Here is a 27,894-nt window from a genome sequence, read left to right as displayed (position 1 = left end):
CAAAAAGAAATCATAAATTACTTTCTCTCAGACATTTTGTACTAGTAACTCTAAGGGAGCCCAGGGAATCCTGTATACCAGGATTCTCCCCAGTTAGGATCCTAAGCAATGCTGTAGTCACTCCCTTGCAAACTGGTTGTTTTTCCATCTCATGATACATTGCAAATGATTTTTAGCAACTTGGTGTTCCACACCAGCTTCTCCCAGAGGAGAGTGACATCCGGTGTGGCTCTGCCTTGACTGATGTACACTCTTCAATGCAGAGACGCTGCTGCAGAGCAATTCCAGAGAGATGAGGCCGAGTGAGTGGGCCTGTAATGGGAGGGATGATTTTCATATTTTATAATAAAACTTTTATTTTTTTCCCAGTTGGGGAATCATATGTACTGTGAACTTCAAGTTTGGGAAATGTGGGACATCTTTTTTTCCCCTTCAATTTTGGGGACACCTAGGAAATCTTATTAGGCTTCCTTTCCTAGTGATGTCTTTGTAACTCACACCCAGATTAACCTGCCTGTCTCTTAAGGAGGTAGACAGGGCTTGGGGCACAATTGAGGGACTCAAGGAAGTAGAAGTGTGGAACACAGTGACTTGGGTCTCTTCTCCCAAAAGGAAGGAGGCTGTGTTCTTGCACTGAGTTCTGAGAACCCCACAGGAAGGCAGGATCCTTCGGTTCTCCCAACTGACAAACTCTCTCCTTCAGGAGATGGTTTCCCTTCCATGCCTCCTCGTAATGTATATAGAAGGAAGACTAAGTCCCTCCATGTCCCAAAGAGGTTGTGTGAAGCATTTTGAAAATGAATATGTTTTAACACAAGAGCTCATCCACACTCTTTAAATAATTCTACCTGTGTCTAGTAGTACCAAAAGTCAATGTAATTTCTCCTCTCCCTCTCCCTCTCTCCTCTCTCTCTCTCTCAGCAATATTTGAGTTTGAACACAGGACCTTGCCAGGCAGGCAATCTACCATTGAACCACCCCCGGTCTTTATCTACTCTGGTAATTTTTTTATAATAAAATCTCATTTTCCTCCCTGGGTATGTACCCAGACCACACTCCACCTATTTTATGCCTTCCATTGTAGCTAGGAGGACAGGTGTATTCCGTCACTATGGTCAGCTTCTTCCAATGAGATGGAGTCTTGTGGAATTTCCTATCTGGGCTGGCCTGAAACTGGGCTGCTCTCACCATCAACCTCATCTTTTAATATAATTAGAAAGACAAATAGGTACCACACACCTAATGATTGTTTTGAGAAGGTGTCTTGTGAACGTTTTTGCCTAATTGGTCTTAAACGAATTCCTCTAACTCTCAATGTTTTAAGTAGCTAGGATTCCAGATATGAGCCATTAGTGTCTAACAGCAAATATTTTTGACTATCAACTCTTACATGCTTAGCCCTCAAAAGACTGAAAAACTGTGGTAGTATAAGAAACACAAACAAGCCTCAAGATACCTACAGACAGAGTGAACACACAAATTCCTGACAATTAAATCCTAGGTACATACATAACAGTCTTAAGTTCAGATGAAAGATCTTTGGGGGTCAGGGGAGGAGGAGCGATAAATTGTCTGGATTTAAGTAAGTTAAAGGGACGTGTGAGTATTTTCCAAGTTTTTGAAGAACCAGAACCACACCTGCAATTTCCAGTGCTTAAGAGGCTGAGATCTGAAGATTGAAGTTCAAATCCAGCCAAGGCAGCCCAATCTGAGGGACTCTTACTGTCAATTAACCAGCAAAAAGCCATAAGTAGAGATATGGTTCAAATGACAGAATGCTAGCGTTGAGCAAAAAAGCCAAATCAGAATTTGAGCTCCAGAGTCTGGATGAGAATGGTTAAGAATGGGCAGAGAAGAGTTGAGATACAAAGGGACAGAAAGGTTGAAGGGGATGATTTTTAAGAACCAGGCAGCCGAGTCCCCGAAGTAAGCTGTCCTTTGCACCCAGATATCTAACCACCTGCTCAGTGCATCTGTTAACCTGTTACAAGGAAGGGCTGAGGAGAAATAATAAAAATATTTTCTCAAATACCTTGGCAACTACACTAGGGAATATGAATGTGGGTTATTATTTTAATATATTTTAGTTAAATAAAGATAACTCAAGAATAGAAGTGACCATTTCTGATTGAATTTCTAAGGGCATCAATTGCAGAAAATTATCCATCCAATTTCCTCATCCTAAATTAATATTTATAAAAATACTAAATAAAACATTTGAGAAGGAAAGTTAGGATTATATTCTTAGAAATTTTATGTTTTGCAAAAAGAGCCATCAAATTGAAGTGTCAGCCAACTTTCCATTATCTTGAATTTTCTGGGTTTTTTTTGGGGGGAGGTACACCTTCCCCATTTCATTGACTGACTGGCGCCAAGTCCTTGGCAACCTGACTCATTAATTTGGTGCCATTGGTTTCAATGAAACAGGAGATTTGGCTAAGAATGAGGACTATAAGACAGTTAGATGACTAAAAATAGTGTAATATGCATATTTATGTGCTTCTATAAGCACCGATTATCGACTAAGTGCAGCCTAATGGAGCCTGTATTTTTCAGATTCTCTGTACTCATGGAATTATTTTTCTATTCCTACAAAAGTTTTAAAAGCTTTTCCTAGGTCTTGCAATGCCTGAGAAATTGTTCCTGGGTTATATGTGTAATATATGTTTTTGTCTTTTTGACATGTACCTGTTGAGACATTTTAAAGTTTATGCTTGCAAGAGTAGCCAATGGGTGTTCTGTGAACCCGCAGTTGGCAAGAGGAGCCTGGGGGAGAGTTCTTAGATGCTGTGTTCATTCATCAGCCAGATCAATAAGGACCTTCACTCATGGTAGATATAGTATATTTGACACAAGAATTTCTTCAACAAATCTGCTTAATGTATTCTCCACATCTTATTGAGTGCAATGGGGACTACACCTCACTTTTAGACCAGTTTCAACCAACAAAGTACAAGGGCAACAGACAAAGACAGGAAGACAAAAACTGGGTAATAGAAATCCTGCAATGTGGACCAGCAGAGGATGCCATCCCCATGTGAAGCCCAAAGCATGCTAGGAATATCTTTTTGGACTCTGAGGTCTTCTGACTGCTACTACATGCAATCAGCCTCTTTTTAGATGGTCCTGAGATTCCTGGCCAAACTAATAAAAATCTATAGGTTTAAGCTGAAAAACAATTTTGTCATGAGGATGTCTAGCTATTTTTAAAAAATTGGTAGGTTGAATTTAAATGCATGTTGGAATTATGTGGACAAATCTTTGGATGTGGGGGTAAGAACTGAATTTCATCTAATTGTCCCTTGAGGAAGCAGGTTATTCTGGTAGGATTAAGTTGGAGCTGTGTGGACAGCCTCTGGAGAGTGAACACAGCTCTGGGATGGGAGGTGGGAAACTGTTGAATTTAAAGTTCCTTTCGGAATGGTCTTCTTGACTTCTAGCATGTGTGTGTGTGTGTGTGTATGTGTGTGTGTGTGTGTGTGTGTGTGTGTGTGTGTGTCTGTGTGTGTCTGTGTGTGTGTGTCTGTGTCTGTGTGTGTCTGTGTGTGTCTGTGCCAGTACTGAAACTTGAATTTAGGGCCTGGGTACTGTCCTTTAACAATTTCCCTCTAGGCTGGCACACTCACTTGAGTTACACACCCACTTCTGGCTTTTTTTGCTGGTTAAGTTGAGACGTAGCCTCTAGCCTCAAATCATGATCCTCAGATCTCAGCCTTCTGAGTAGCTAGGATTACAGGGCAAGCCACCAGCACCCAGCTTCAAGTCTTATTTTGGAATGAATGAACATTTCTAGGATGCAGAACCAGGACTCCTCTAATAAAGAGAGGGAAGTTTATTCTTTCCAGAGCTCAAATACTTCAGACGTCATTTCTCGTTTTAACGTCATGCAGTTATGACATCACTGATACCGAGTCAGGGTGAAGACATTTAAATGACAATATTTATTTCCCTAAAACATAGCTAGTTCCCCTCTGCAACGTTGAGAAGGCATATGGGGAGGAAAAGGGAGAAGATGACATGAGCAATTTGACATTTATTATAAATCCAGGAGAGTCAATGCCAAGAATCTTTGGTCCAGTTCCAGGTCATGAAACCTCACAGCCTTTTTTCCACTCAGACAGGTCTTTGCCCTCGCAGTGCTTCTTCCAGCCTTGCCTAAGGAGAGGGGAATGGGGAACAGAGGGGGAAAAAAACCATGAATCCAAATATCCTGGGGCTTGGAACCCAGAGACAAGCAGCCAACATCACCAATGATGCAGTTTCCTGTTATTTGCTTCTGCGATTCCAGGTCTCTATTTTTTTCACCTTATTAAGACATTTCTTTCCTCGTTTTTTTTCCCTAATCACTGTTTTCCTCAGCAACAAGCAAATAGCTTTTGTAGCAGTAGGTCATTGAGTTAAACCACCCACATCTCTGAAAAATCCAGAATCCCTAAGTGGGTGGCCTGATTATCTATGTTCACTAGAAATACAGTCTGAGAGGGTAAGAGGGTGGCTAAGTTAAGAAATGGCCTGTGATCCACTCTGAGTTTTCTTGTAACAGACCAAGAGGGGGTTCTCTCTCCCTTTTACTTACGAATTTATTTATTTTTTGGTCGATCAGGGGGCTTGAACTCTGGGCCTGGGCCCTGTCCCTGAGCTCTTCAGCTCAAGGCTAGAGCTCTACTGCTTGAGCCACAGGGCCACTTCTGGTTTTCTGGTGGTGAATAGGAGATAAGAGTCTCATGGACATTCCTGCCTGGGCTGGCTTTAAATGGCAATCCTCAGATCTCAGCCTCCTGAGTAGCTAGGATTACAGGTGTGAGCCACCGGCACTCGGCTCTCTCTCTCTTGATTACTCTCCTCCACAAAATGTCATTCCATTTCTCAAGATCTTATCCAGGTCTAAAGCAAACTCAAGCTGATATTTTTCTCATATCTTCTTCTCCCTCTCCCTTGTCTTTGGTGATGTATAGTCAGTGGACATTGCCCACGGATGAGGTCATGTGAGCATCTTCTACATCTGTGATCAATAGACACAATGGAAGTTTTGCCAGTCAGCCTGAGTCTGCCCAGGGAAAGACTCTTACCAATAGTTCATCCCTTGAGTCTCTTTGACAATTTTCTTGGCACAAATAATGGCATCTGTGAGGTCATCAGTGAGCAAGGCTACAGAAAGAGAGAGGGCAGCAAAGTTAGGCTTTTCAGAGAGATTTCATAGCAGGCTTACTTCACTTTCTCATGAGTTCTGAATTGAAGAACTCTGATTTTTTACCCCTATGGGAACATAGTCTCATTTTCTTTGAGTTTCTTCACCAATGAGATACCTTTGGGTTCCAGGACATCCCTATATTGGACTGTCTGAAATTTCTGAGCAATAACTTTAGTCCTGAAGGGTTTGGAAGAATGTAGACAAGACCCAATGAGGGAACATTTTCTTGTTTTCAGGAAGAATACAATCAGGAAGAATACAACTGGGCACCAGGGGCTAATACCTGGAATCCTAGATACTCAGGAGTCTGAGATCTTAGGATCATGGTTCAATGCCAGCCCCAGCAGGAAAGTCCATGAGACTCTTATTTTCAAGTAACTACCAGAAAAACAGGAAGTGGAGTTATGGTTTAAAATGGTAAAGTTCTAGCCTCAAGTGGAAGAACTCAGACACAGCACCCAGGCCCTGAATTCAAGCCCTGCGACCGACAAGAAGAAGAAAGAAGAAAGAAGGAAGAAATAAAGAGAAGAAGGAAAGGAGGAGGGGGAAAAGGAGGAGAAGGAGGAGGAAGAGGAGCAGGAGGAGGAGGAGCAGGAGGAGGAAGAGGAGGAGGAAGAAGAAAGGTAAAACAGCCGTATCATGCAATTTTTTCTACAAGATCTCTTTCTAGGTAAACATTTAACATTTTTCTATTGTAAATAAATAATCAATTTGTCTCTTTAAGTAAAACTTGTGGGGCAGTACTGGGATTTGAACTCACACTTGCTCGGTAGGTACTCTACCACTTGGGCCAGGCCTCCAGCCCCCCTTTAAAATTTTACCAAAGATGTTCTTATGCATAAAACTTTAAATTCAAAACTGAATGCATCTATCTTTATCACTTTTTTCCAATTGCTTCAAGCAAAGAAAATCATCCAATCAAAAATATTTATTGTTGTCATCATTCTTTCCTATTTGCCTCCCCCCAGAAAACACAACCAACAAGGCAAATAAATAGATTAAAATTCTGATATCACTTTGTTGCATAGTTGAAAATGGAATGGGGCTGGCCAGCTGCTGGGGATGTGGAATGTGGGGAGATAATGCAAAGGTATAAACTTCTAATTGCAAGGTAAATGAATTCTGGGGATGTAATATACACCATTCTTTTTTTTTTTTGGTCGGTCGTGGGGCTTGAACTCTGGGCCTGAGCGCTGTTCCTCAGCTCTTCAGCTCAAGGCAGGCGCTCTACCACGAGTTACAGCGCCACTTGCAAATATACAGCTTTCTGACTATGATAATACTGTATTGTGTACCTGAAATGGAGAATAGGTCTAAAGTGTTGTCTACACACACACACACACACACACACACACACACACACACACACACACACACACACACACACACACACACACATATTTTGGATATGTTCATTAACTTGATTGTACTAATACTTTTTATTGTATACTTTAAATCTATAACAGTTTGACTTTTAATTATACTTGGTTATACTTGGTTAAGTCTGGAAAGATAAAAATAATGCATAATAGGGGCTGGGAAGGTGGCTCAGTGGTGGAGCACTTGCCTTGCATGCATGAGGCCCTGGGTTCGATTCCTCAGTACCACATAAGCAAAAAGAAAAAAGCCTGAAGTGGCACTGTAGCTGAAGTGGTAGAGTGCTAGCCTTGAGCTGAAGAGCTGAGGGACAGCACCCAGGCCCAGAGTTCAGGCCCCACAACTGGAACCCCCCAAAAAATGCATAATAAACTTTAGTCACATGAAATACAACTAAAGCCCAGGTTCCTCAGTGGCTCTAACTATATCTTAGGTGCCTCCCACCCAGGCATGGCCGGTGGTTCTCACAGTACAAGATGTAGATGGAGAATGCTTCCTTCACTGAGGATAGTTCTACTGTTGAACACTGGATCAGAAAAATAAAAGACAGATTAAAATTGACTAGTATTTTAAGAATTAACCTCAAATTGTGAGATCATTAATGCTTTTTAATCTTTGCTGTATATTTTCTACGTTTTTATGGTGAAAATGTATTCTTTTTATTGTTTTATGCTGGCATTGGGGTTGAAATTTAGGGCCTTGCATTCTTGCCTGGGTTTTTTTTCCACTCAAATCTAGAGTTCTATCACTTAAACCACACCTCCACTTCCAGCTTTTTGGCAGTTAGTTGGACTTTTCACGGGCTGGCTTTGAATTGCAAGCCTCAGATGGAAGCCTCATGAGGAGCTGGGATTACAGGTGTGACAAACAGGGCGCCTGGCTCAGAACACAACTTTGACTTCTAGGGGGCAACGGAAGTCTCTGTAGAAGCAGATCATTTTTTTTAATGCTCCAAGACTGGAGTACATCTCAGGTATGCACACACATAGCAAAGCTTGGACTGGGGAAAGAATCTGCTTGGATGGAGCTGCCCCTTTTCCCCGTTTGCCCCCTCCTCCCCCTATCCTTAGGAGGGCAGGCAATGCAGACCCAGGAAGTTTCTGACTGCCTTCAGCTTTGTTAGCGCCCTTTACCTGGTATGTTTTCTATGTGCTGGTTCCATATGACTGAATTTGCTTAGGAAATGGTCATTTATTTGTTTGTTTATTTGAAAGTAGGGACTAGGAAATAAAGAGCCAGAAGCAGTGCGGGCATGTGTCACCACAATGAACTCACCACAGAGGGGCAGCAGAGAGGCAGAAATGAGCTAGGATAGCAATTTTACAAGGATTTGTGCCAAGTAATGTTTCTGGACAATTTACTTTAAATAGACAATTCTGTCCAGTCAAACATGAATGGAAAAAGGGTTATGCTGGAAAGCAAAGCATTGTTCAGTGGAATAGTTTATTCTCCTCCAGCCAACAACAGAAAAAGCAACGATTGATACAAAAAGAGCTTCATTTCTAGTCATGTTAGTTCTAATTAATTCTAGTTCAAATTCTCCCCTAGTATCCTCCCAAACTATGACAACCAGGCCCATCATTCATGTTACTTTCCTTCTCTGAATAGCAACTCAGACCCGAGGCTGAAGAGCAATAAGATTAATGTAAGTAAACTAGACTACACAAAGGAGTCAGTAGTTATCTTTATTTCCTTATAAGTCATTTCTTATTAAAATAAGATATGCTGTGCTATTGGAGGAAAAGGCTGATTGATATTACATTTGGAATTTTGCAATTGTGTATGTAATTATGTTGTATATATATATATATATATATATATATATATATATGATATTGACTTAACTTACATTCAGTAGCTGAGACAAAGTACCTGAGACTAGGTAATTTATGAAGTGAGATAAGGATACTGGGTCTAAGTAATGCTATCTTGTCCTTATTGCCATCTTGGGATGGGGACTTTCCAAAAACTCCAGAGGTGAAGTTCTATTTCCCTGCCCCCCACCCCCAGGAGACAGGTGCCTGAATTCCTAGATGCTGGTGGAGCAGCGACTTAATAAGTTCAAATGATTTTTCTTTCATGCGATTGTTTCTAACGTATTTATAAGATGATTTCTTTGTTGCTTTTTATGTCCCTCCCCCACAGTATAACCCCTGTTTTCACTGTATTTGATGTGGGTATAATTTGTGGAGGGGAAGGGCAAAAAACAAATCGTTTAAATAGGGATACAGGTGGACCCATTGCAACAATGAGATGTACAAGTCATGTTGAAAAATGAACTTCATGACTTTAGTGGAGAGGGAGGATCGGGTGGAGGGAGGGAGAGAGTATGAGAAGGGGAAACAAAGAAGAGGCTTGATAAGAAATGTATTTGTTATCTTGCCCATGTAATTGTAACCCCTCTGTACGGAAGTTCTCAGGCCTGCCAGACCTGTACCATGAATTCACAAGACTCTCTGAACTCCAGCGCTCCCTGTGACCCTGCCCCCCTCCCCCAAACCATGATCCTATTTAGGGCCCTCCACCCTGGTGGCCATTATGCCATGCGTCCTGTCTCCTGACTCTCCTCAGGTCACCATAGCACCCTTCTTCAATTCTCCATTAGAATTGATCTGGTTTGTTGAGATTGTTTTCTGCTCTTTCTTTATTCGAATATCCTTGTGGCTCAGTTTCCTAATAGTAAGTGTATGTGAGGCTGCAAGTGTTTGGGAGATGGATCTGCTCACAGTCTCCAGCTTTCTACCTCTCAAATTGTGGCTTCTCTTTATCTCATGACTGAATTCCTATATAACAGAAGCATAGATGTGGATTTGATTGGGACCTGCAAAAGCGTGGAGCTGGCATCTGCTGGGTACCTTGTAGAGGCCTTCCTTCTGTGCAACAAGATAGCACAGGGCCTCACAAAGTGAGACAAGCAGTGTGTTGCACAGATCATCTCCCCTTCCTATCAAGTCATTAGGGCCACCGTAGGCTCCTAATCTAGGCTAGTGGCTTTCCAAAAGTCCTATCTCCAAATACTATCACCTTGAATTTAGGGATTGAGTTTCCAACACATAAATCATTGAGAGGCACATTTAAACTACAGCAAACACGCTTAGCAAAAGTCTAGTTTGAGGAAGGGAGACAGAAATTTTAGGACTACTGTTTGGAAAGAGGAGAGTATAGGATTTCAGAAATGTACAGTTGGTATATGTATATAATGGACAAATGTAATGTCATACCTTTGTGAACATACCCAGGTCCACTTGCTTCTTGACTCCCATGACAACTGTACTTAGTTCTATGACACATGGGACAAAATGAGGTTCTTAAAGTGGTTCTGGTGGAAGGTGGACCTGATGCTGATTGGGATATGAAATCAATATTCTCTTTGCTATGCTAAAGCTGTCTCTAAAAAGTTTTTTCTTCCTTTCCTCCCTCCCTCCCCTCCCTTTTTCCTGCATGCCTACCTGCTTTTCTGTACCTTTCTTTCTTCTTTTCCTTCTCCCTTTCCTTCTGTTCTACCTTCTCGCTTTCTCTCTCCCCTCCCCACATTTTTCCAGTGCTGGAGATCAAATTCAGGTTTGGGGACACACTATGCCAATACTGTACCCCTGAACCTACAGGTCCCCGGGCCCCTATGATGTGAAAACACATGTGAATGCTCTTTCTCTTCTGAACATGAGCCATTTAATACTTTAATTTCCTAGGAGCAAGATTATCTTGCAGATCTACATTTTCCCCAGACTTCTGTAAATGGAATCTAGTGAACAATATTAGTAGACTGCATATAAACTCAAGCATGGACATGATAAAGAAGTAGATTTTTTCCTTTTCACTGCAAGCAACCAGAAAATAAAATATATGAAAAAAAGAGGTTGTTTTCAGACATTTAACACCTGGCAGTACAGAATCATAATCTTTCAGCAAGAGAAAGCAGATGAGCCAGAGCCCTGAGCACCAAGACTTTATGTTCACAGGACATAGGGGAGGTTGAACCCAGGAAGGGGTAACAACCTAGTAGAGATAGGCACCAGAGATCACAAAAGCTGGAATGACTGGAAGAATACTTGAGAAGCAGGAGCCAACCAGGGGAGGGCCACCAGAGACCTACACAGGGGTTGCAAGGAGTATTTGGTTGAAAGCTAAACTGTGTATGCAGAGAATAAGCATCCATGAACCAGACAAGAACAATTGCAAGGGAACTGGAAAATTGCACAGAGCTCTTGTGTATGGCTGGGAAACATTTGATTTCTAATTTGCCAGAGGAAAGAGACCTTATGAAGATCATAGGATGTTCAAAACAGACAACTTTTGGTCGTCAGACCAAACTACCACAAAGACTACAATCTCCCTCACAAAGTTTAAGAGCAAGCTTTCAAACGTGGCAAGCTGATCTTAATAAACTCAATGCCTTACCACCTACCCCCAAATTCAACACTTTCTTTTCTCTGCCTCATACTTTTTTAAAATTTAAATTTTATTGTAAAGGTGGTGTACAGAGGGCTCACAGTTAGGTAAGTCAGGTAATGAGTACATTTCTTTTTTTTTTTTTTGTCAGTCATGGGGCTTGAACTCTGGGCCTGAGCACTGTCCTTCAGCTCTTCAGTTCAAGACGAGCACTCTACCACTTGAGCTACAGCGCCACTTCCAGTTTTCTGGTGATTTATTGTAGATAAGAGTTTCATGGACTTTCCTGCCTTGGCTGGCTTTGAACTGCAATCCTCAGATCTCAGTCTCTTGAGTAACTAGGGTTACAGGTGTGAGCCACCAGTGCCTGGCTGAGTACATTTCTTTTTGAACAGTGTCACCTCTTCCCTCATTCTCTCCAAGATTTCCCGCCCCCCTCCAAAGTTGTATAGTTCATTTCCAATAGTGTCTAGTCAATACTTCTTAAAGCAATGATCTGTTGTGTGTCTTATAATGCAAATTCACATCATGTTCTGCACATTATGCCTAGTAGCCAACAGAAAAATTAGCACATGTGAGCTGGGAGGAGTATCTTAAGCCTACAATTCTAATTACTTGGAAGGAAGAGATAAGGGAATTGTGGGCTCAAGATTCCATTCCAGCCAGTGGCCAGTCATGGCAGTTAGTGCACCTGTTACTTCAACTACAGAGGAAACGCAATGGCTGGATGCTGTGCAGCAATGTAGGGAAGTACAAGTGGGAGGATTGCAGCTAAGGCTCTATCTGTCATAAAGTGAACCCAGTCCTAGAGAACAATCAATGCAAAAAGGGGCTGGAGACATAGCTCCAGTGAGAGAGCATCTGCCTAGCAAGTATAAGATCATGAGGTTCAGTTCTTTGTATTAAAAAAATTATTACATGAAAGCAGAAGCATAAAAGTATGATCCCTAATCAAGAGACCAATCACTTAATGGAAAGATGAAGAAAGGATTGAATCAGTGATAAGAAAATTTAAATGGTACTGATAATTACCAAGCAGGGAATAAAAATATGATCTCCAAAATGAATATCCATTTGCTGAGTGTTGGTGGTGGTTCATGCTATTAATCCTAGCTACTTAGCAGGCTGAGATCCAATGATTGCAGTTCAAAGCCAGCCTAAGCAGGAAAGTCTAAGCTACTCTTATTTCCAGTTAACCACCAAAAAAGCCAGAAGTGAAGATGTGGCTCAAATGATAGAGTGGTAGGTTTGAGCAACAAAGCACCCACACCCCAGGACTGGCACACAAAAATACATTAAAAAAAATCTCCATTTAGTGAGTTTAATAGATTAGGCACTTAAAAATTTACAAATACTATGGGGCTCTGGTGGCTCACATCTGTAATCCCAGCTACTCAGGAGGCTGAGATATGATGATCGTAATTCAAACCATCCTGGACAGGAAAGTCTGTGAGACTCTTATCTCCAATTAACTACCAGAAAACTGGAAGTGGTGCTATGGTAGAGTGCTTGCCTTGAGCTGAAGAGCTCAAGGACAGTATCCAGGCCCAGAGTTCAAGACCCACAATGGACAAAAAAAAAAAATCCAAATGCTACTTGAAAATAAAGAACTGAAACTACACAAATTGAAACACAGAAAAGAGGGAAATAGGCTCAACAAAGCCTCAATAATCTATCAGAAAATATCAACCATCTAATGTGTGTTCTTAGAATACTAGAAGGAGGAAATAAAAATATTTGAAGAAAAATTGGTTAAAATATTTTTAGCCTAGAATTACAGGCATATATATATATATATATATATACATATATATATATATATATATATATATATATATATGAACTTTCATTTCATTTTTGGGAAAGAAAATATTTCTATCTGTATTTATATTCTACCATATAAGTATACATATTTGCATATATATGTAAAAATCTCTCAAAATGAAATAGAGACTAGTGACATATTTGAAGAACAGCTTGGAGGATGCTTACTAGTAGACCTTGCGGTCAATGAATAAAGAAAAACAGTTAAAGGACCTTGTTTAGACTGAGAAAAAAGGAAATTGTATTATTTAACTCCTTGTTCAAAGACTCCGCCAAAGAAAAAGAGTGGGGAGATAGCAATGATAATGATGCATATAATGAAACTTTTCACCTTTTGATAAAGTATAAAGACAACTGTCAGAAGCAAAAACAATAAAAATGAGGTATATGACACAGAGAGGTAAAATTCATGGCTGTCTAGAACAAAGAAGTGAAGCTAAAATGTGGATTGAACCTACTGGAAACCCCAGAGTAATTACAACAAAACAATTATGTTAACAAGCCAAAAGAAGAAATAAGAGAAAAAGATTTTAAAAAATGTTTGTCAGGCTCCAGGGGCTCACACCTCCAATCCTAGCTACTCAGAAGACTGAGATCTGAGCACTGAGGTTCAAAGCCAGCCTGGGCAGGAAAGCCTGTGAGACTTTTATCTCCAATTAATTATTAAAAAAGCAGGAAAAGTATCTCTGACTCAAGTGGCTGCTTTGAGCATAAAAGCTCAGCGACAGCTCCCACTCCCTTCCTTCTTCCTCCCTTCCTCACTCCCTTCCTTCATCCCTCCCTCCCTCCCTCCCTCCCTCTCTCCCTCCCTTCCTTCCTTCCTTCCTTCCTTCCCTTTTTTCTTTTGAGAGCTCAAATTGGTCTTTATTAAAAGGCCAGCAAATGGAGGTGGACTCTTGTTTCAGAGACCTGCAGCATCATTAATGCATGTAATACTGTCAGAAACACAGCTATGAAAAGACTTGGAAAAAATTATATTATGTGAAGTAAGCCAAGCCCAAAGAAACATAGGTCCCATGGTTTCCCTTATTTGCAATATCTAGTATATGTCTGAGTCAAGCAGAAAAGGTAAGATAAGGTGATATTAGGGAAATGAACCCTAAGATATGTATTCAAATGTTTTTTTTCATTCATGTGATTGTTTCTAATGCATTGATAAGATTATTTCTTTGTTGCTTTGTATGTCCCACCCCCACAGTATAACCCCTGCTTTCACTGTATTTGATGTCGGTATAATTTGTGAAGGGGAAGGGGTAAAAAAAAGTCGTTTAAATAAGGATACAGGTGGACCCGTTGCAACAATGAGAAGTACAAGTCCTTATGTCGAAAATGAACTTTACAACTTTGGTGGGGGGGGTGGGGGGGGAGGATTGGGTGGGCAGGAGGGGAGAGGTTGGGAAGGGATGGGAAGGGGAAACAAAGGAGGAGGCTACAATGTTTGATAAGAAATGTACTCATTATCTTGCCCATGTAATTGTAACCCCTCTGTACAGTATTTTCACAATAAAAAAAAAAAAAAGAAACAAAGCCATGAGAGCCGGAAAGGAAAGGAAAAGCAGAAATACCAACAAACCAGATCAGATCAGCTCTCTCATTGAGAAATCAGTGATTTGATTTCTATGCATAAAACCAGTGAGGGATGTGGTGCCACATGGTGGATGATAGGGTGTTGGTTTAACTGGTACCATCTTGTCATCACAGTGGAAGCAGGCAAATCCCACCTCCTACTTGACGGGTATGCCTGAATTCCTAGAGGCAGGGGTAGGGACTTGGGCAACAGGATACTAGACCTGCTAGTTTTGGATCATGAACTCTTAAATTCCTGTGACCCTGCCTCATGACCTGACCCTAATTAGGGCTAGACTAGCTCAGGCACCATTACACCATACCACATGTCTCCATGTTTGTGTGCTTTCTCCTGGCTCTTCTCCAGGCCCTAATTTCAAGCCTCAGGACCGCCTATATACACAAAAAAGCTTAATTTATCAAAGAGTGGAAGGGAAAGTGGAACAAGGTACAATTAGAAAGCAAATAGCAAGATGGGTTTTAAATTAATATGATAATCACATTAAACATAAATGGTCTAAAGCAAGGGCCAACAAATTAAAACTATGGCCCATAGGGCATCTTCTTGTTATTTTTTTAAAATTAAATAAAGCTGGGGCTGGGAAGGTGACTCAGTGGTAGAGCTCTTGTCTTGCATGCATGAGGCCCTGGGTTCAATTCCTTAGCACCACATAAGCAAAAAGAAAAAAGCTGGAAGTGGTGCTGTGGCTCAAGTGGTAGAGTGCTAGCCTTGAGCTGAAGAGCTGAGGGACAGCGCCCAGGCCCAGAGTTCAGGCCCCAGGACCAGACCCCCCCAAAATAAATAAATAAATAAAGCTGTATTGGAAAACACCCGGGTCTATTCACTTATATATTTTCTATGGTAGTTTTCAGAGAGTATCATGGTTGAGAAATCAACAGAAACCATATGGCTTGAAAATTCTAAACTATTTACTGTTGGCCTCCCTAAATCTATGGTCTAATCACTTATTGAAAAGCAATGATTGCCAGAAGAGATATAAAACTTACTTAAAATACAAAGACATAGATATGTTAAAAGTAAAAAGAGTAGCCCAGCTCTTCCCTCCCCCAAAAGCAAAAAGGTAAACCAGACAAATTCTTCTGAGAAGAAAGCTGTAGTGGTTCTATTTCTATTAGACAAAGTATATCTCTGGATAAGGAATGACACCAGAGTTAAGGAGAGACATTGACTCTAGTGATAAAAGGCCAATTCATTGAGAAGACTAGAATCATCAACAAGTATGCACCTAGTAATAGAGCTTCAAAAATCACATGACAGAAAAAATCCCTATAATGATAGTTGTGATTTTCAATGCTTAAAATTTCTTTTTGTTATACAGAAAAACTAAAACAATTTGGCATTATATATCTATAGCTTATCCACCCAACAACAATAGAATAAATGTTTTCTTTAAATTCACATTTTATCATGGAGGAATATTCTGTGCTATACAATAAGATCCCAAAAAGTTGAAAGGGACTGAAACCATACTGTTTTCTAACCACATGTGGTGTAACTCAAAATTAATAATGTAGAGTCAGCCTGGGATCATTCTTCATGTTGAATATTCCCTTTGCCTCTCTCCTTTGCTGAATTCCTCAGTATCTGGTTTTATGCTTGCTTTTTTCTTGCTTATGTTTTTGGTAAAGCATAGTTGTAATAGTTTTGTGAGAAAGGATGCATGAGAGCTGTGTATCTTTCTTTGTCTCTGTGGATTCTTTGTATCTTTCTGAAGCATGTTGAGGGAAGGAGGGAGAAAGGGTGGGAAGGTTGGAATTACATTCCTCCAGCATTTTTCTTTAAGTGAGGTCACTCAGCATAAACTCTGCCCCATGAAGGGAGATTATATCTCCTACCAGGCAACTCTCTTTCCAGTTCCTATGTGCCAAGGGTGTGCCATGGCTAAACTTCTCCTCAAATTACCCAGCATAAGTTTGCCATGTTTTCCAGTTAGGATACTATATAATAAAGTAATTTTTAAAAAAACAATTTATTTAGCAGGTCACTGGTGGCTCATGCCTGGAATCCTGCCTGCTTAAGAGGCTGAGATCTGAGGATCGTGGTTCAAAGCAGGAAACTCCATAAGATTTTTTACACCAATAAATTGCTCAAAAAAGATGACAGTGGAGCTGTGGTTTCAGTGACGGAATGTTTGCCTTGAGCAAAAGACATTCAGGGTCAGAGCCCAGGCCCAGAATTCAAGCCCTAGGACCAGCAAAACAAACAAACAAAAAAGTCCACCCACCAAACCAATTTATCTTAAAAATATACTGATATAATGTGCTGATGATTTGGCTGGTACAGAATTTTATCTTAAAACTATTTTTCCCTCTGATTTTCTTTTTGCTGTGTAATATTTTTATGAACGTATAGCCCCTCAGAATTTTGAATATATTGCTCCATTTTTTTGCCTTGCAGGGTTGCAGCTGAGAAATTTGATGTTATACTGATGCATAAAAATTTGTAGGGTCTATGTACATGCTGTTTTCTCTAATAGACACCTGTAGTGCATTTCACTTCCCAGGCTTTATGATGATGTGCTTTAATGTGGTTCATATTTACCCTCTGTTCTAGTCACATGGTGTTTCCCACAAATTAGAACCTCAGGTCCTTTAGTCACTGGTGCACATGTGTTTCTGTGTACATGTGTGCCACACACATGTGTATGTACCTACAAATGTAGTTTTTTTTTAAGTTTTCATATTTCTCTCTCACCTAAATGTTAGTTGTTTTGGTTTTTATTTTCTTCTTTATCTTCTTTTTCATCTATCTCTTTCATTTGGATTTTAGAGATTCTTCAATTTCTGATTAATCTTCAGAGTTTTCAAGTCTGCTATTATTTTTAAGCTGTAAGGCTCCTTATTTTGTTCCCTGAAGTTTTTTTTAATTTTAATTTTATCAATTATATTTCATTTTTATTGAAAAGGTGATTAGTAGAGAGATTAAAGTTACATAAATAATGAGTACATTTGTTTTTTTTTTTGTATTTCTATTTCTTTTTTTTTATTGTGAAAATACCGTACAGAGAGGTTACAATTACATGAGCAAGGTAAAGGTTAGTATTTCTTTTTTTTTCATTTTATTTTATTTTATTTTTTTTGTGAACATACTGTACAGAGGGGTTACAATTACATGGGCAGGATAATGCCTACATTTCTTATCTGTTCCCTGAAGTTTTGTTAAAGCATCTCATTCTTGCTTTATCAATACATCCTGTCTTAACGCTAATAAAGATATCAATAGATGTTCTTTTTATATTATTTTTATTTCCCTTGCATAATCTCTGCTTCCAACAAGTTTAATCTGGTTGGTTTTTGACTTATTATTTCACACTGGTGAGCTTCCTCTGAATGATCTGGGGCTACACACACCTGTTGAACAGAGATAGCAGAAGGCTGATGGAAGTTCTGTGCATGAATTGGAGATGTTTCAACTGAGGATCTTACAGCTGAGAACTTTGACTAGTCTTACTCATGGGAGAGGAGGATGCCCACTCAGAATCGTTACTGTCTTTTCATCTGGCATAGTTTCCCATGGGAAAATCTTTCCTCCTGGACAATCTATCAGGGTGGCCATCGTTCTAGAGTGTGAGTTGGTATAAGGTTCCTGGGATTATGGAAATGAACTCAATTATCTCATGCCTTCAGTCTGAGACTCTTTAAGCCTGTTGGGGATCCCCCCCTCCCCAAGTCCTGAAGCTTGAACTCTGGGCATGGGCACTGTTCCTGAACTTTTGTGTTTGAGGCTAGTGCTCTACCACTTGAGCTGCAACTCTACTTCTGGCTTTTTGGGGTTGACTGGAGATGAGCGTCTCACAGACTTTGTTGCTTAGGCTGGCTTCGAACTGCAATCCTCAGATCTTAGCCTCCTGAGTAGCTAGGATTACAGGCATGAGCCACTGGCATTTGACCTGTGATGGCCTCTTAGTGGGGGATTTTCTACTTTACTTGTGTAGATGACACAGGGCCATATTCTTTCTGGGTTGAGGAGAAAGAGGCAATAGATGAGCATTGTCAAGGAGGGTTATTTGATGATTTAACTTCTCCTTAGTTAGACTCGTAAAAAGCTGGGGTCATTCTTACCCCTTCTTGTCTTGTCTTTGAGGATTTTGAACTTTTCTATTATTTATTCTTAAACTCCTTTGGCATTAATGTAGTAGTTACTATGGTTTGGATGAGTGGCCTTCATAGGTCCATATGTAAATGACTGGTCCTAGGATGATAGTACTGGGAATACTGTATACCAAAAAAAAGGTGGGCTTTGGGCAAGTCTTTGAAGGTGTACCCTAGAAAGGAATTGTGGGACTCTTGACACACCACTCCTCATTCCTCCCATACTTTTTGATTTAAGATGTCACAGGTCATTTTAACTCAGGCTTCCATTATGATGTGCACCCTTCCCAGAGCCCCAAACCAAAGTGTCCACATGACCTTGGATTTCAAACTCTAGAACTGTGAGCCAAAATGTATCTCTTTTAGTTCATAAGTAGCCTTTGTCAGGCATTTCATGGTTGTGATGGAAAGCTGACCAGTATGGTAGATATCAAGTTAGGGGAGAGGTATATTTGCTTTATATTCCTGACAGAACAAATACTACAAATTTAGTGACAGGAACAGCCCAAACTTTTCTTACAGTTTTGTAGGTTGGAAGAGTGACTTATTCACTGGGTGAAGATCAGGTTTGGACAAGTCTATTTTAACTTAAAAGACCTTTATGAGTGTCCATTTTGTGGTCTGTTTGATCGTGGCAGTATGGTTCATTGTGGTTGTAGGACTGAGATCCCTATTTGCTTGCTTGAAGTCTGATAAAGACATTCCCAGCTTCTGTAGATGACCTATACCCCTTGGCTCTTGGTCCCCTTCTTCCATATTCAAAGCCATCAATGATGGGCTGATTCTCTTAATTCTTCCTATCTCTCCTCTGTCATTGAACCCTCTCATCACAGCTATGCAAAATTCTCTTTCTCTGGCTTGATGTGATTAGATTGCTCCACCCATATTGTCCAAGATAGTCTTCCCTACTCAAGTACATCATAGTCACATAGTCACATTTTTCAAAGATCTTTTTGCCACGAATGGTTGCACATTCTTTAGTTTCAGGGATGAGATGATAAACTAAACATCCAGGGGTGTGATCATTCAGCCCCTCATACAAGTAAATGCTTGTGTCTCATAATCCTATTTTTTTGGGGGGAGGGGTCTGGTTGTGGGGTCTGAACTCTGGGCCTGGGTGCTGTCCCTCAGCTCTTCAGCTCAAGGCTAGCGCTCTACCACTTGAGCCACAGCGCCACTTCCAGCTTTTTTTTTTTTTTTTGCTTATGTGGTGCTGAAGAATTGAACCCAGGGCCTCTTGCATGCACGGCAAGCGCTCTACCACTGAGCCATGTTCCCAGCCCCTCATAATCCTATTTAAGTAGAGGTTCCCACTGGGAAGTTCTTAGGGGATGTTAGTGGGACGAAGATCAGGAAGGGAAGAAAAGTCAGTCTACTAGGAAAATGAAGATACTGAATGTTTTAGCATAGAATAAACTAGATTTACAATCAGATAATCAGCTTTCATGTAGAAGATGGAACTAATTTGTTTGAAATAAGTCCAGAAAGAAAAACAAGGATTAGAAGAAGAAAACCATGAGGAGGTAGATTTTGGCCCAACAAGATAATATTCCAAATGACAGGATAATCATTACTTGTTGGGAAATCTGCCTCATAATTATTCTGTATAAATATAGGAGAAAATATAATTCACTAGATAAGTGAACATATTTTCTATCATCCACACATTCAAGCAAAGATAAATTGCAACCCAGTTTATTTCCTGCCTCCCCAAACTTTCCACAAACCATTTTGTGACACTGATTCTTACCAAATTTATGAACACCCAAATCTTGTCTTTTAGCCACGTTCTTGGTCAAATATCATGTGCTTATAGAACTTCCAGAAGGAAGGTTGTTAATATAACTTTCCTCTAAAGCCCACAGCCATTGATCTATGCATGTTTATGATCATTTTTAATTCTGTACTAATACATATTCTTTTTTCTCATATGGAGTGGCTTTGTAAAGGAAAACTCATGTCTGATACAGTTTATTATGCTGTGTTGTGCATATGTCTTTCTTGCATGGTAGGAGTTGAAGAGTTTTTACTTCTTCTCATTAAAAAATGTAGGTAACGGGGCTGGGAAGGTGGCTCAGTGGTAGAGTGCTTGCCTTGCATGCCTGAGGCCCTGGGTTCGATTCCTCAGCACCACATTAAGCAAAAAGAAAAAAAAAAGCCGGAAGTGGCGCTGTGGCTCAAGTGGTAGAGCGCTAGCCTTGAGCTGAAGAGCTGAGGGACAGCGCCCAGGCCCAGAGTTCAGGCCCCACGACCGGACCCAAAAAAAAAAAAAAAATGTAGGTAACAGGTGTTGATGGTTCATGTCTGTAATCCTAGGTACTCAAGAGGCTGAGATCTGAGGATCACAGTTTAAAGCCAGCTGACGCAGGAAAGTCCATGGGACACCAATTAATTATCAAAATGCTAGAAGGAGAGCTGTGGCTCAAGGTGATAGAATGTTAGCCTTGATTAAGAGAGCTCAGGAACAGCGCCCAGGCCCTGAGTTGAAGCCCCACGACTGACAAACAACAACAACAACAGCAATAAAAACCCAACAACCAACCAGACAAGAGTGGATTATGAGTGCTTACCTTTCTTATTTTTAGTCCTCAAAAGTCTTTTTTAGAAAATCAGAACTTACTATGTGAGTCAGATGTGGTTGTATATTCCCAGCAATTTGGGAAGGAGAGATCAGTAAAATCATAGTTTGAGGTTAGCAAGAGTAAAAAAAAATTAGTAAGACACTACTTCAAAGAACAAGCCAGGTGAAAAAGTGGCAAAGGGCCTGTGTTTATTCCCTAGTACTCCTACTGACAAATATAAAAACCAACCAAGCAACTAAACAACAACAACAAATAATAAGTCCTTTACCTGGGCACGCGACATGACAGTGGTTCATCTCCTGAAGCTTTGCATCTCTGCACCAGGTGAAACTGTTTATCTGGAAAATGCCATAATCAATGCTCCCATCATCCAGGGGAGTCTGAGCCGTGGTGTTGTAGTGGCTCTCATAATACGCCATGCAGATCCCTGCGTGGGGAGGAAGCCAGGAAGACCAGTAAAGGAAATGCATAGCTTCTGACTAAGCCTCTCCTGAAGGGTGAATTGCCTTATACATAGTACCTAATTGAATTGTCTTCTCCCAGTAGACATGGTGGGGGCCCAGGTCGTGTCCCCATGAGGCAAATGAAAGTCACACGATGGAGGGGCCAGGATGCCATATCTGAAGTTGCACATCTGGTCAGTGGCTGAGCCCCGTCAGACTAGAAGCCAGGGCCTTCCCCCACACTGCCATAGGGCTGGGGACCTTTGGCCTCTTTGCTCAATGGCGTCCTAAGTACAGTACTTTAGGAATGAGTAGTCAGACACGGCAGGAAGAAGCAGGCCATGTGGGCAGGAGCTCAGTAGCTGAGGGGAAGGTGTGATTACTTAGCAGTCATTCCTAGTGGGGATGGAGCAGAGAGGTGTTGGGAACAAGCAGATGGGAGTGGGGGGGGGTGGGACCTGCACTGTATCACAAGTGACACCAGGACTGGAAAGAGGGAAGAAGAAGAAATCTCACAGTTTCCAAGGCTAAAGCCTCCGTAATTGTCCAGTTTGGCTCTCGAAAATATTTTTGCCAGTTTACAGCGAGTGTAGATTTTGGATTTTGTGACTGTGGCGAGGCAGACAATCAGAACCACAACACCAGCAGCCTTCATTTCTGAGGCCTTTCGGAGGCAGAACCTGTTGAAGATCAGGAGACCAATTTGATGATCTTGATTACCTAAGATCATGTCCACTGCTAGCAGGGCCTTCAAAAGCATCACAGGAGTGACGATTTTGTAACCTAGCATGACTGTTTCTGTTACTTTAAACCATTCTAAACCTCTATGGGAGAGAAAAGACAGAAAATTCAGACAGTATGTACATGGTAAGGAAATAAAATTGCAGGTTCTTAGTGTTCTCTTAGTGTATGTTATTTTCAATTCAATGCTGTCTTCCTGGGATCATGGAAGCAAGGAAATTAACCCCTGTCATTGACTTCTAGGTGGAAATCACAGGTGCATTCCTAGATTTCCATTTTGAGTCTCTATTCTCATTTATTTACTGAACTCTACATTCATATATGTACTTATATGTACATACAGAAAAGAAAATACAGAGAGTAAAGCATTCCTTATCTACCCAGAACTGGATTTCCCACTGCAGATGGCACAGACATGGAATGATACAGACCACCTCAAGATTTGTTCTTTGAGTTTTACTGAAGAAATACCAAGTACCCATTTGTTTTATATTGCAAGTGTAATGTTTTGGGGACCCCCACACTACTGACTCAGGGGGCCTCCTAAATGTCTGGCACCTGAGAACAAGAAGAAAATCTTGGCTGGAATAAGAGAGAGGGAGACAATAAGAAGACCTTGATGAATTATTTCAGAAGGAAATGGGACCAAAGGCTCTATCTCTTGCTCGCTACTGGTCTCCACTAAACTTTACTCTCCAAATATTTTATCTTTACCCAGGTTATCCAGCTTGGCTGGAGTGAGGGGAGAAACGCAACTTCTGGTAACTGCTTGTGTTACTAAATATTTTTACAGATTATCACCTAATATTTTCTGTGCCAACCTTCATACTTCTCAGATCTATTGGCTTCTCTTATTGGGCCTAGGTTCCCCAATGGAACTATGAGGCTAAAAATGGGATGGGTTGGATATTCAAACAAGGCTAAACATTGAATGGGAACTAGAAAGTCACTAATGGGCTAACTATGGACTGTAGCACTTTAGTGTCAGCAAATCAGGTCTGCTTTTTCAAAGTCAAGTCTTATTGGAACCTAGCTTTATCCAGTCTATTTGGGAATATACTGTGTTTATTAGTTATCTGGCTCTTTGTAGAAAAGTATGCTAGTCTATAGCATCATTCTAGCACAGAGTGGCAGATAAACTAGGTTTAAGATGCAAAACTTCTCAGTAATGTTGGTTTCCAACCTCTGCTCCCTGGAGCTTAAAATTCTACATCCTTAAAGCCACAGGATGCCATGGCTACTTCTTTGGGATGAGTGGCTTCATGAGAATAATTCTGGTCTTATTGAAAAGGTAGATCCTGGTACTATGGATCCCCTAGCACCTGGTTTCTAGATGATTCTGTGGGAAACCCCTGCTGATACTTACTCAGCCTGTGATCAGCAGCTCTTGGGAGCTTCCTGCATTCCCTGAAGCCATTTCCTACTCTTACAAGGCACTTGTAAAACCTTACTTCAGGGCCTTTCTTTAGAACCTTAGGGAAAGAAGATTCTCAACTCCTCTGTTTCCAAGAGCTTAGAGATTCTAGAATTCTGCTTATTGGGACTTAGGCTATGACTTAGGCTACCCTCAGATTCTGACGCAGATAATGACTTCCTGCCTTTCTCTTTTTCTTGCCCCCTTTTAATGGCCACTACAGAGCTTAATCAGGTCTCTCATCCAAGTAAGAGCTTCTCTCCAGTACATCAGCCTCCAAATGGTCACCAATCCTACCAGCAAGGAAAGCGAAGCATGTATCCTTAAGCAGGTATATATTAAATTAAAATCACATTCTTGTATTTCTAGGTTAGTACTAGTACAGTAGGCTACATAAGCAATAACCATCATGAAGTTAAAATTTGGTAAGAAGGCAGAGGCGAAATTAAGAGCAGATAAAGAGCCTAACCAGGCAACCAGACAAAGGCCTTTTCCTCTAGAGATTCTGCATCCCTCTCCATGACCTTGAGCAGTCCCCTTGTGGCCCCCAGACATCATATTACCATGGTTCTGAGTAGTCACACATGCAGGTGCCCAGGTATCACAGTGTGTTCCCCCAGGAGACTTGCACATGAACAGCAGAGAGGTGCTCTGGAATGGATACTCAGTCAGAGGAGCTAAGCAGCACATAACACATGGACAGCTCATGCAGAATGCATGGGATCTCTGATTGGATCTGGGGATTGATATGGCCAAGGACTGTCCAATGATCTTGAGAGTCAAGTAGTTTTCTTTTAGAGACAGTCAACCTTTACACAATGCATCCTAGGTAGTAGTACCTTCCCTTAGCACCCCTGCTGTCTATCAGAAGCTCTGCTTGTTGTCTCTTCAATAAATCTTTCCCATGTTATTTCTTCTTCTGAGTCTGTGGACTCATTCTTGGAGACCATAGATACACAAGACCTGATCCAGGTGGTTTACGTTTGCAGTATAAAGTATGGAGCATTCACTGGAAAAGGCAGAGGAGGTAAGTAAAAATAACTTATCTTTCTCGTGTTGCACTTTTCCTTCAGAAAGTCTTTCCTTCCACCATTATAAGATAAAACTGACTATCAAACCATCAGGTACCTGCTTTAAGCTGGTGGGCTGTGAGCCCAAAGAAGAGCTCTTGACCTCCAGCTACAGCCTAGAAGATGTCCTATGGTAGTAGCTAGTAGCCTCTGACTTCGAGCAAAGCTGCCTGAAAGCCTGGCCTATGACAAGTTCTGCATTAAATCTGACATTTGGACATGGGAGTCTTGTTTTGGGAAATTTCTACATATGACACGTACCATGGGACTGACCTACCCCAGGTATAGGAATTGCTGGAGAAAGGCAATGGCATTGACCACCCTAAAGGCTGCATCAAGAAGATCTACAAGCTCATGTGCTCATGCTGGCTACAGAATCCCTCCAACTCATACTCCTTTGCTGAAACCCACCAGGTCTTAGGAATCCAGTACCTCAGATGAAGTAGAAAAGGAGCAAGGGAACAAGACCGGGGTCAGGGACTGCCAGAACCTTGCAGCAAGCCCCAGAGCTGCTCACCAAGGTCAGGAGTTCCAGGATAGCTGCTGAACACAAAGAACTCACTGAAACGCTCAAGACCCCTCACTCGAATGGCCAGGGGGAGCCCGAGCCCACGAGCCTGCTGTGTGTGTCTCCTGCTCCCTCTCAAAGAACATGGTTACCCCCAGGGTGGCCTCATTGTGCCTGAGAGCCTTCTGCCCAAGGACAAACATGGGCCAGCCAGCCTGGAGGTGACTAGGTGGCCAGGGACACAGTGGTGCCACCGCCCAGGCTGTGGAAGAAGGGTGAGCAGGTGGCTGATGAGGTGTTCCAGGATTCCTGAACCCAGTCTTCCTTCCCAACACTCCCTGCCTTGCCAGGTCTCAACCCACCCTCCTTTAGCCTTGCAAACAAGGCTGGGAAGACCTTGAGGACCCCTGCTGCCTCTGAGCCAGTGTCCCCAAGCAGCAGAGCAGGGGCAAGTACTCTGGGAAGGCGGGGGGGGGGGGAGCCCAGCAAGACACCCCAAGAGGAATCTTGGGTGAAGAGGCACAGCACTGCCCCACCACACCAGGGGAGAGACAAGATTGGGGGGAGGCTGTCAAAGCTCCTGCCTGCCCTGCCACCCCACCAGCCAGAGCCAGAGCCACAAAGCAGCAGGGCAGGAAGACACCACCATGAAAACAAGAGCCACAAGTCCAGCTGTGGAGGCTGTGAACAGTGAGGCTGCTCAACCCAGCCAGCCAAGAGAGGGCCTCAAAAAGCCTGTGCCCCGATCTGTGCCAGAGCCACAGTCAGCTATCAAGCCACCAGAACTCCCACCAGGTCAGCCCTGTACCCTGTACCCCGCCAGCAGCCGCCTCAGCCCTGGCAGGGGACTCGTCTTCCTCCACCTTCATCCCCCTCATTTCAACCAGCGTGTCTCCTTGGCAGATATGTCAGCTCCTGGGGCCGAAGGCCAGTGGCATCATCACCAGAGGCATGGTTCTGGATAGGAGGAGGAGCTGTGTCTTGCCATCTTCAGGAACTCAGAACAGATGGGCAGCCACAGTGCTGTTCTGGAGACCGGCCAGGACGGCTACCCATTCTGTGTGAGCTATGTGGATTCCACCCATCCAAAGCCCCACATAAAACTGGGGAACAATCTCTGGGATCGGCCCGACCAACCACAGGGAGCAGCCCAGAAGCCACGCAGGACTTCAGCCTCCTCTTCAGCTCCGTGAAGGAGATCCGTGACATCATGCAGAAGTTGCAGAAGCCACGGGCCAGGCCAACCAAAGCTGCCTGCATTCCACACTGGTGACTGGAGAACAGGGCTCCATGCTAGGCCATGCCAGGACCCACACAGAGCCTAGCTACGACCTATGCTGTGCACCCACTGTCCTACACGTCTCCTTGGCCATACTCCCCGGGCTGCCTGGGTCCTGTGTTGTGCTGCGGAGTTCCAGACCAATGTCTGGGCTGTGGCTGCCACGCAGAGCTTACCAGGCTCTGTCTGGAGCTTCACACTGAGCTCTCAGGCCATCTGAGGAGGGCAGAAGAGGACTGTCTTTTCCTGCTCCTTTCTGAAGCTCCTCTTCTGGCTTTGCTTTCATGTGTCACCACGCTTTGTGCATGGTGACTCATCCATCCTGTGCTGATGGCCTAGGCCTTCCACCGTGAAGTCCCACCCTGGGAAGTGTATGCACAGAAATGCCAGCACCCACTCACCCACCCTATTCTGCGTGGGACACTACACTGGCTATTCCCTCCTGTGAAGGACAAGCTGTAAATTTGAGGTGGCACTGTATGCTAAAACCAAGCAGCCTATGGCAGGGAGCTGCAGCTGCAGGGTGCATCTGTGAATCTTGGATAGAAAGCTTGAGTCTGAAGCTGGTAGGGCCTGGTGAGTGCTGGCCAAGCTTACCTAGGGTACCAGGGACCCTTCCTTGTACACACCCAGGGGCTCAGAAAGGTCTGGATTGTTTACCTATTTTCTCTGTTCCCATACTCCAAGATAAAGTGGATTCCTGCAGTGCCCCAAACTGTGCAGAACACAGCACAGAGGAGGTCAGGATGCTGGCACTGGTACTCTTGCCATTAGGGGCAGCACCTGGAGCTGGCAGCGCTCAGTCTCACGTTTCTGTGGGGGGTCATCAGGGTATGTCGGGAAAACCACAAGCACGGGAAACCCCGGGAAGTATTCAGACAAGCCTTGGTGTATCTGCCCTGGACTGGCCAGGACCAGAGCTGAGGTCAGGTTGACACGTGGGCCTCCTTTCCAGGAACCTAGAACAGGCCTTCAAATGGGCAGGTGGGCCTAGGAGATGCCGTGCCATTCCCGGGGCCATTTTGTACCACCACCTCTGGTGGACCCATCTTTATGCTAATCATCTTAAACTCCTGTTTTGTTTTGTTTTTTTTTTCTGGTTGAGATGATGTCCTCCAGATGGTTTTATGTGATCTGCACAGCCCATCACCTCTCTGCCCGTGAAGGCTGTTTGGCAGGCTGAGGTGGGCAGTACCGCACAGCCAGTGGTCTTGCAGACGAAGCCAGACATCCTCCATCTCCTGACAGCCATGGCCCCAGGTACTAGTCTCCTGTTAATGCGACATGACACTATGCCTTGCATTTGTACTTTGGTATTGCACTCTTTGGTAGACTTGCTCGTTTATAAATGACATGTAAATGGTGTCCCACTGTGTTCTCCTCTGGAATGCAATGGT

The 27,894-nt window shown here is 42.5% G+C and overlaps 1 protein-coding gene, 1 long non-coding RNA gene and 1 pseudogene across 3 annotated transcripts; 2 read left to right on the top strand and 1 right to left on the bottom strand.

Moving 5' to 3' along the window:
• Window positions 1-3,931: 3,931 nt before the first annotated feature.
• Window positions 3,932-23,690, bottom strand: LOC138810907 (lysozyme-like protein 1). Its single transcript, XM_069998317.1, has 5 exons — window positions 23,593-23,690; window positions 22,002-22,165; window positions 21,311-21,469; window positions 5,070-5,148; window positions 3,932-4,155 (listed from the first exon to the last, which is right to left on the bottom strand). The coding sequence occupies exons 2-5, from the start codon at window positions 22,138-22,140 to the stop codon at window positions 4,086-4,088; spliced, it is 447 nt and encodes a 148-aa protein (XP_069854418.1). The 5' UTR covers window positions 22,141-22,165; window positions 23,593-23,690; the 3' UTR covers window positions 3,932-4,085.
• Window positions 5,234-27,894, top strand: LOC138810908 (uncharacterized). 2 transcript variants are annotated; one of them, XR_011367262.1, is made up of 4 exons: window positions 5,234-5,814; window positions 23,864-23,971; window positions 24,565-24,667; window positions 27,603-27,894. It is a non-coding gene; the product is annotated as an uncharacterized lncRNA (long non-coding RNA). The 2 variants fall into 2 exon arrangements; XR_011367261.1 differs by lacking the exon at window positions 5,234-5,814 and having other exon boundaries at window positions 23,860-23,971.
• Window positions 24,865-26,491, top strand: LOC138810915 (tyrosine-protein kinase ABL1-like; annotated as a pseudogene).

Source organism: Dipodomys merriami, unplaced genomic scaffold (assembly GCF_024711535.1).
Source record: "Dipodomys merriami isolate MVZ:Mamm:240054 unplaced genomic scaffold, mDipMer1.0.p SCAF_51, whole genome shotgun sequence".
Lineage (NCBI taxonomy): Eukaryota > Metazoa > Chordata > Mammalia > Rodentia > Heteromyidae > Dipodomys > Dipodomys merriami.
The sequence above is the reverse complement of the archived record's forward strand: the minus strand, read 5'-3'. Positions and strand labels throughout refer to the sequence as shown.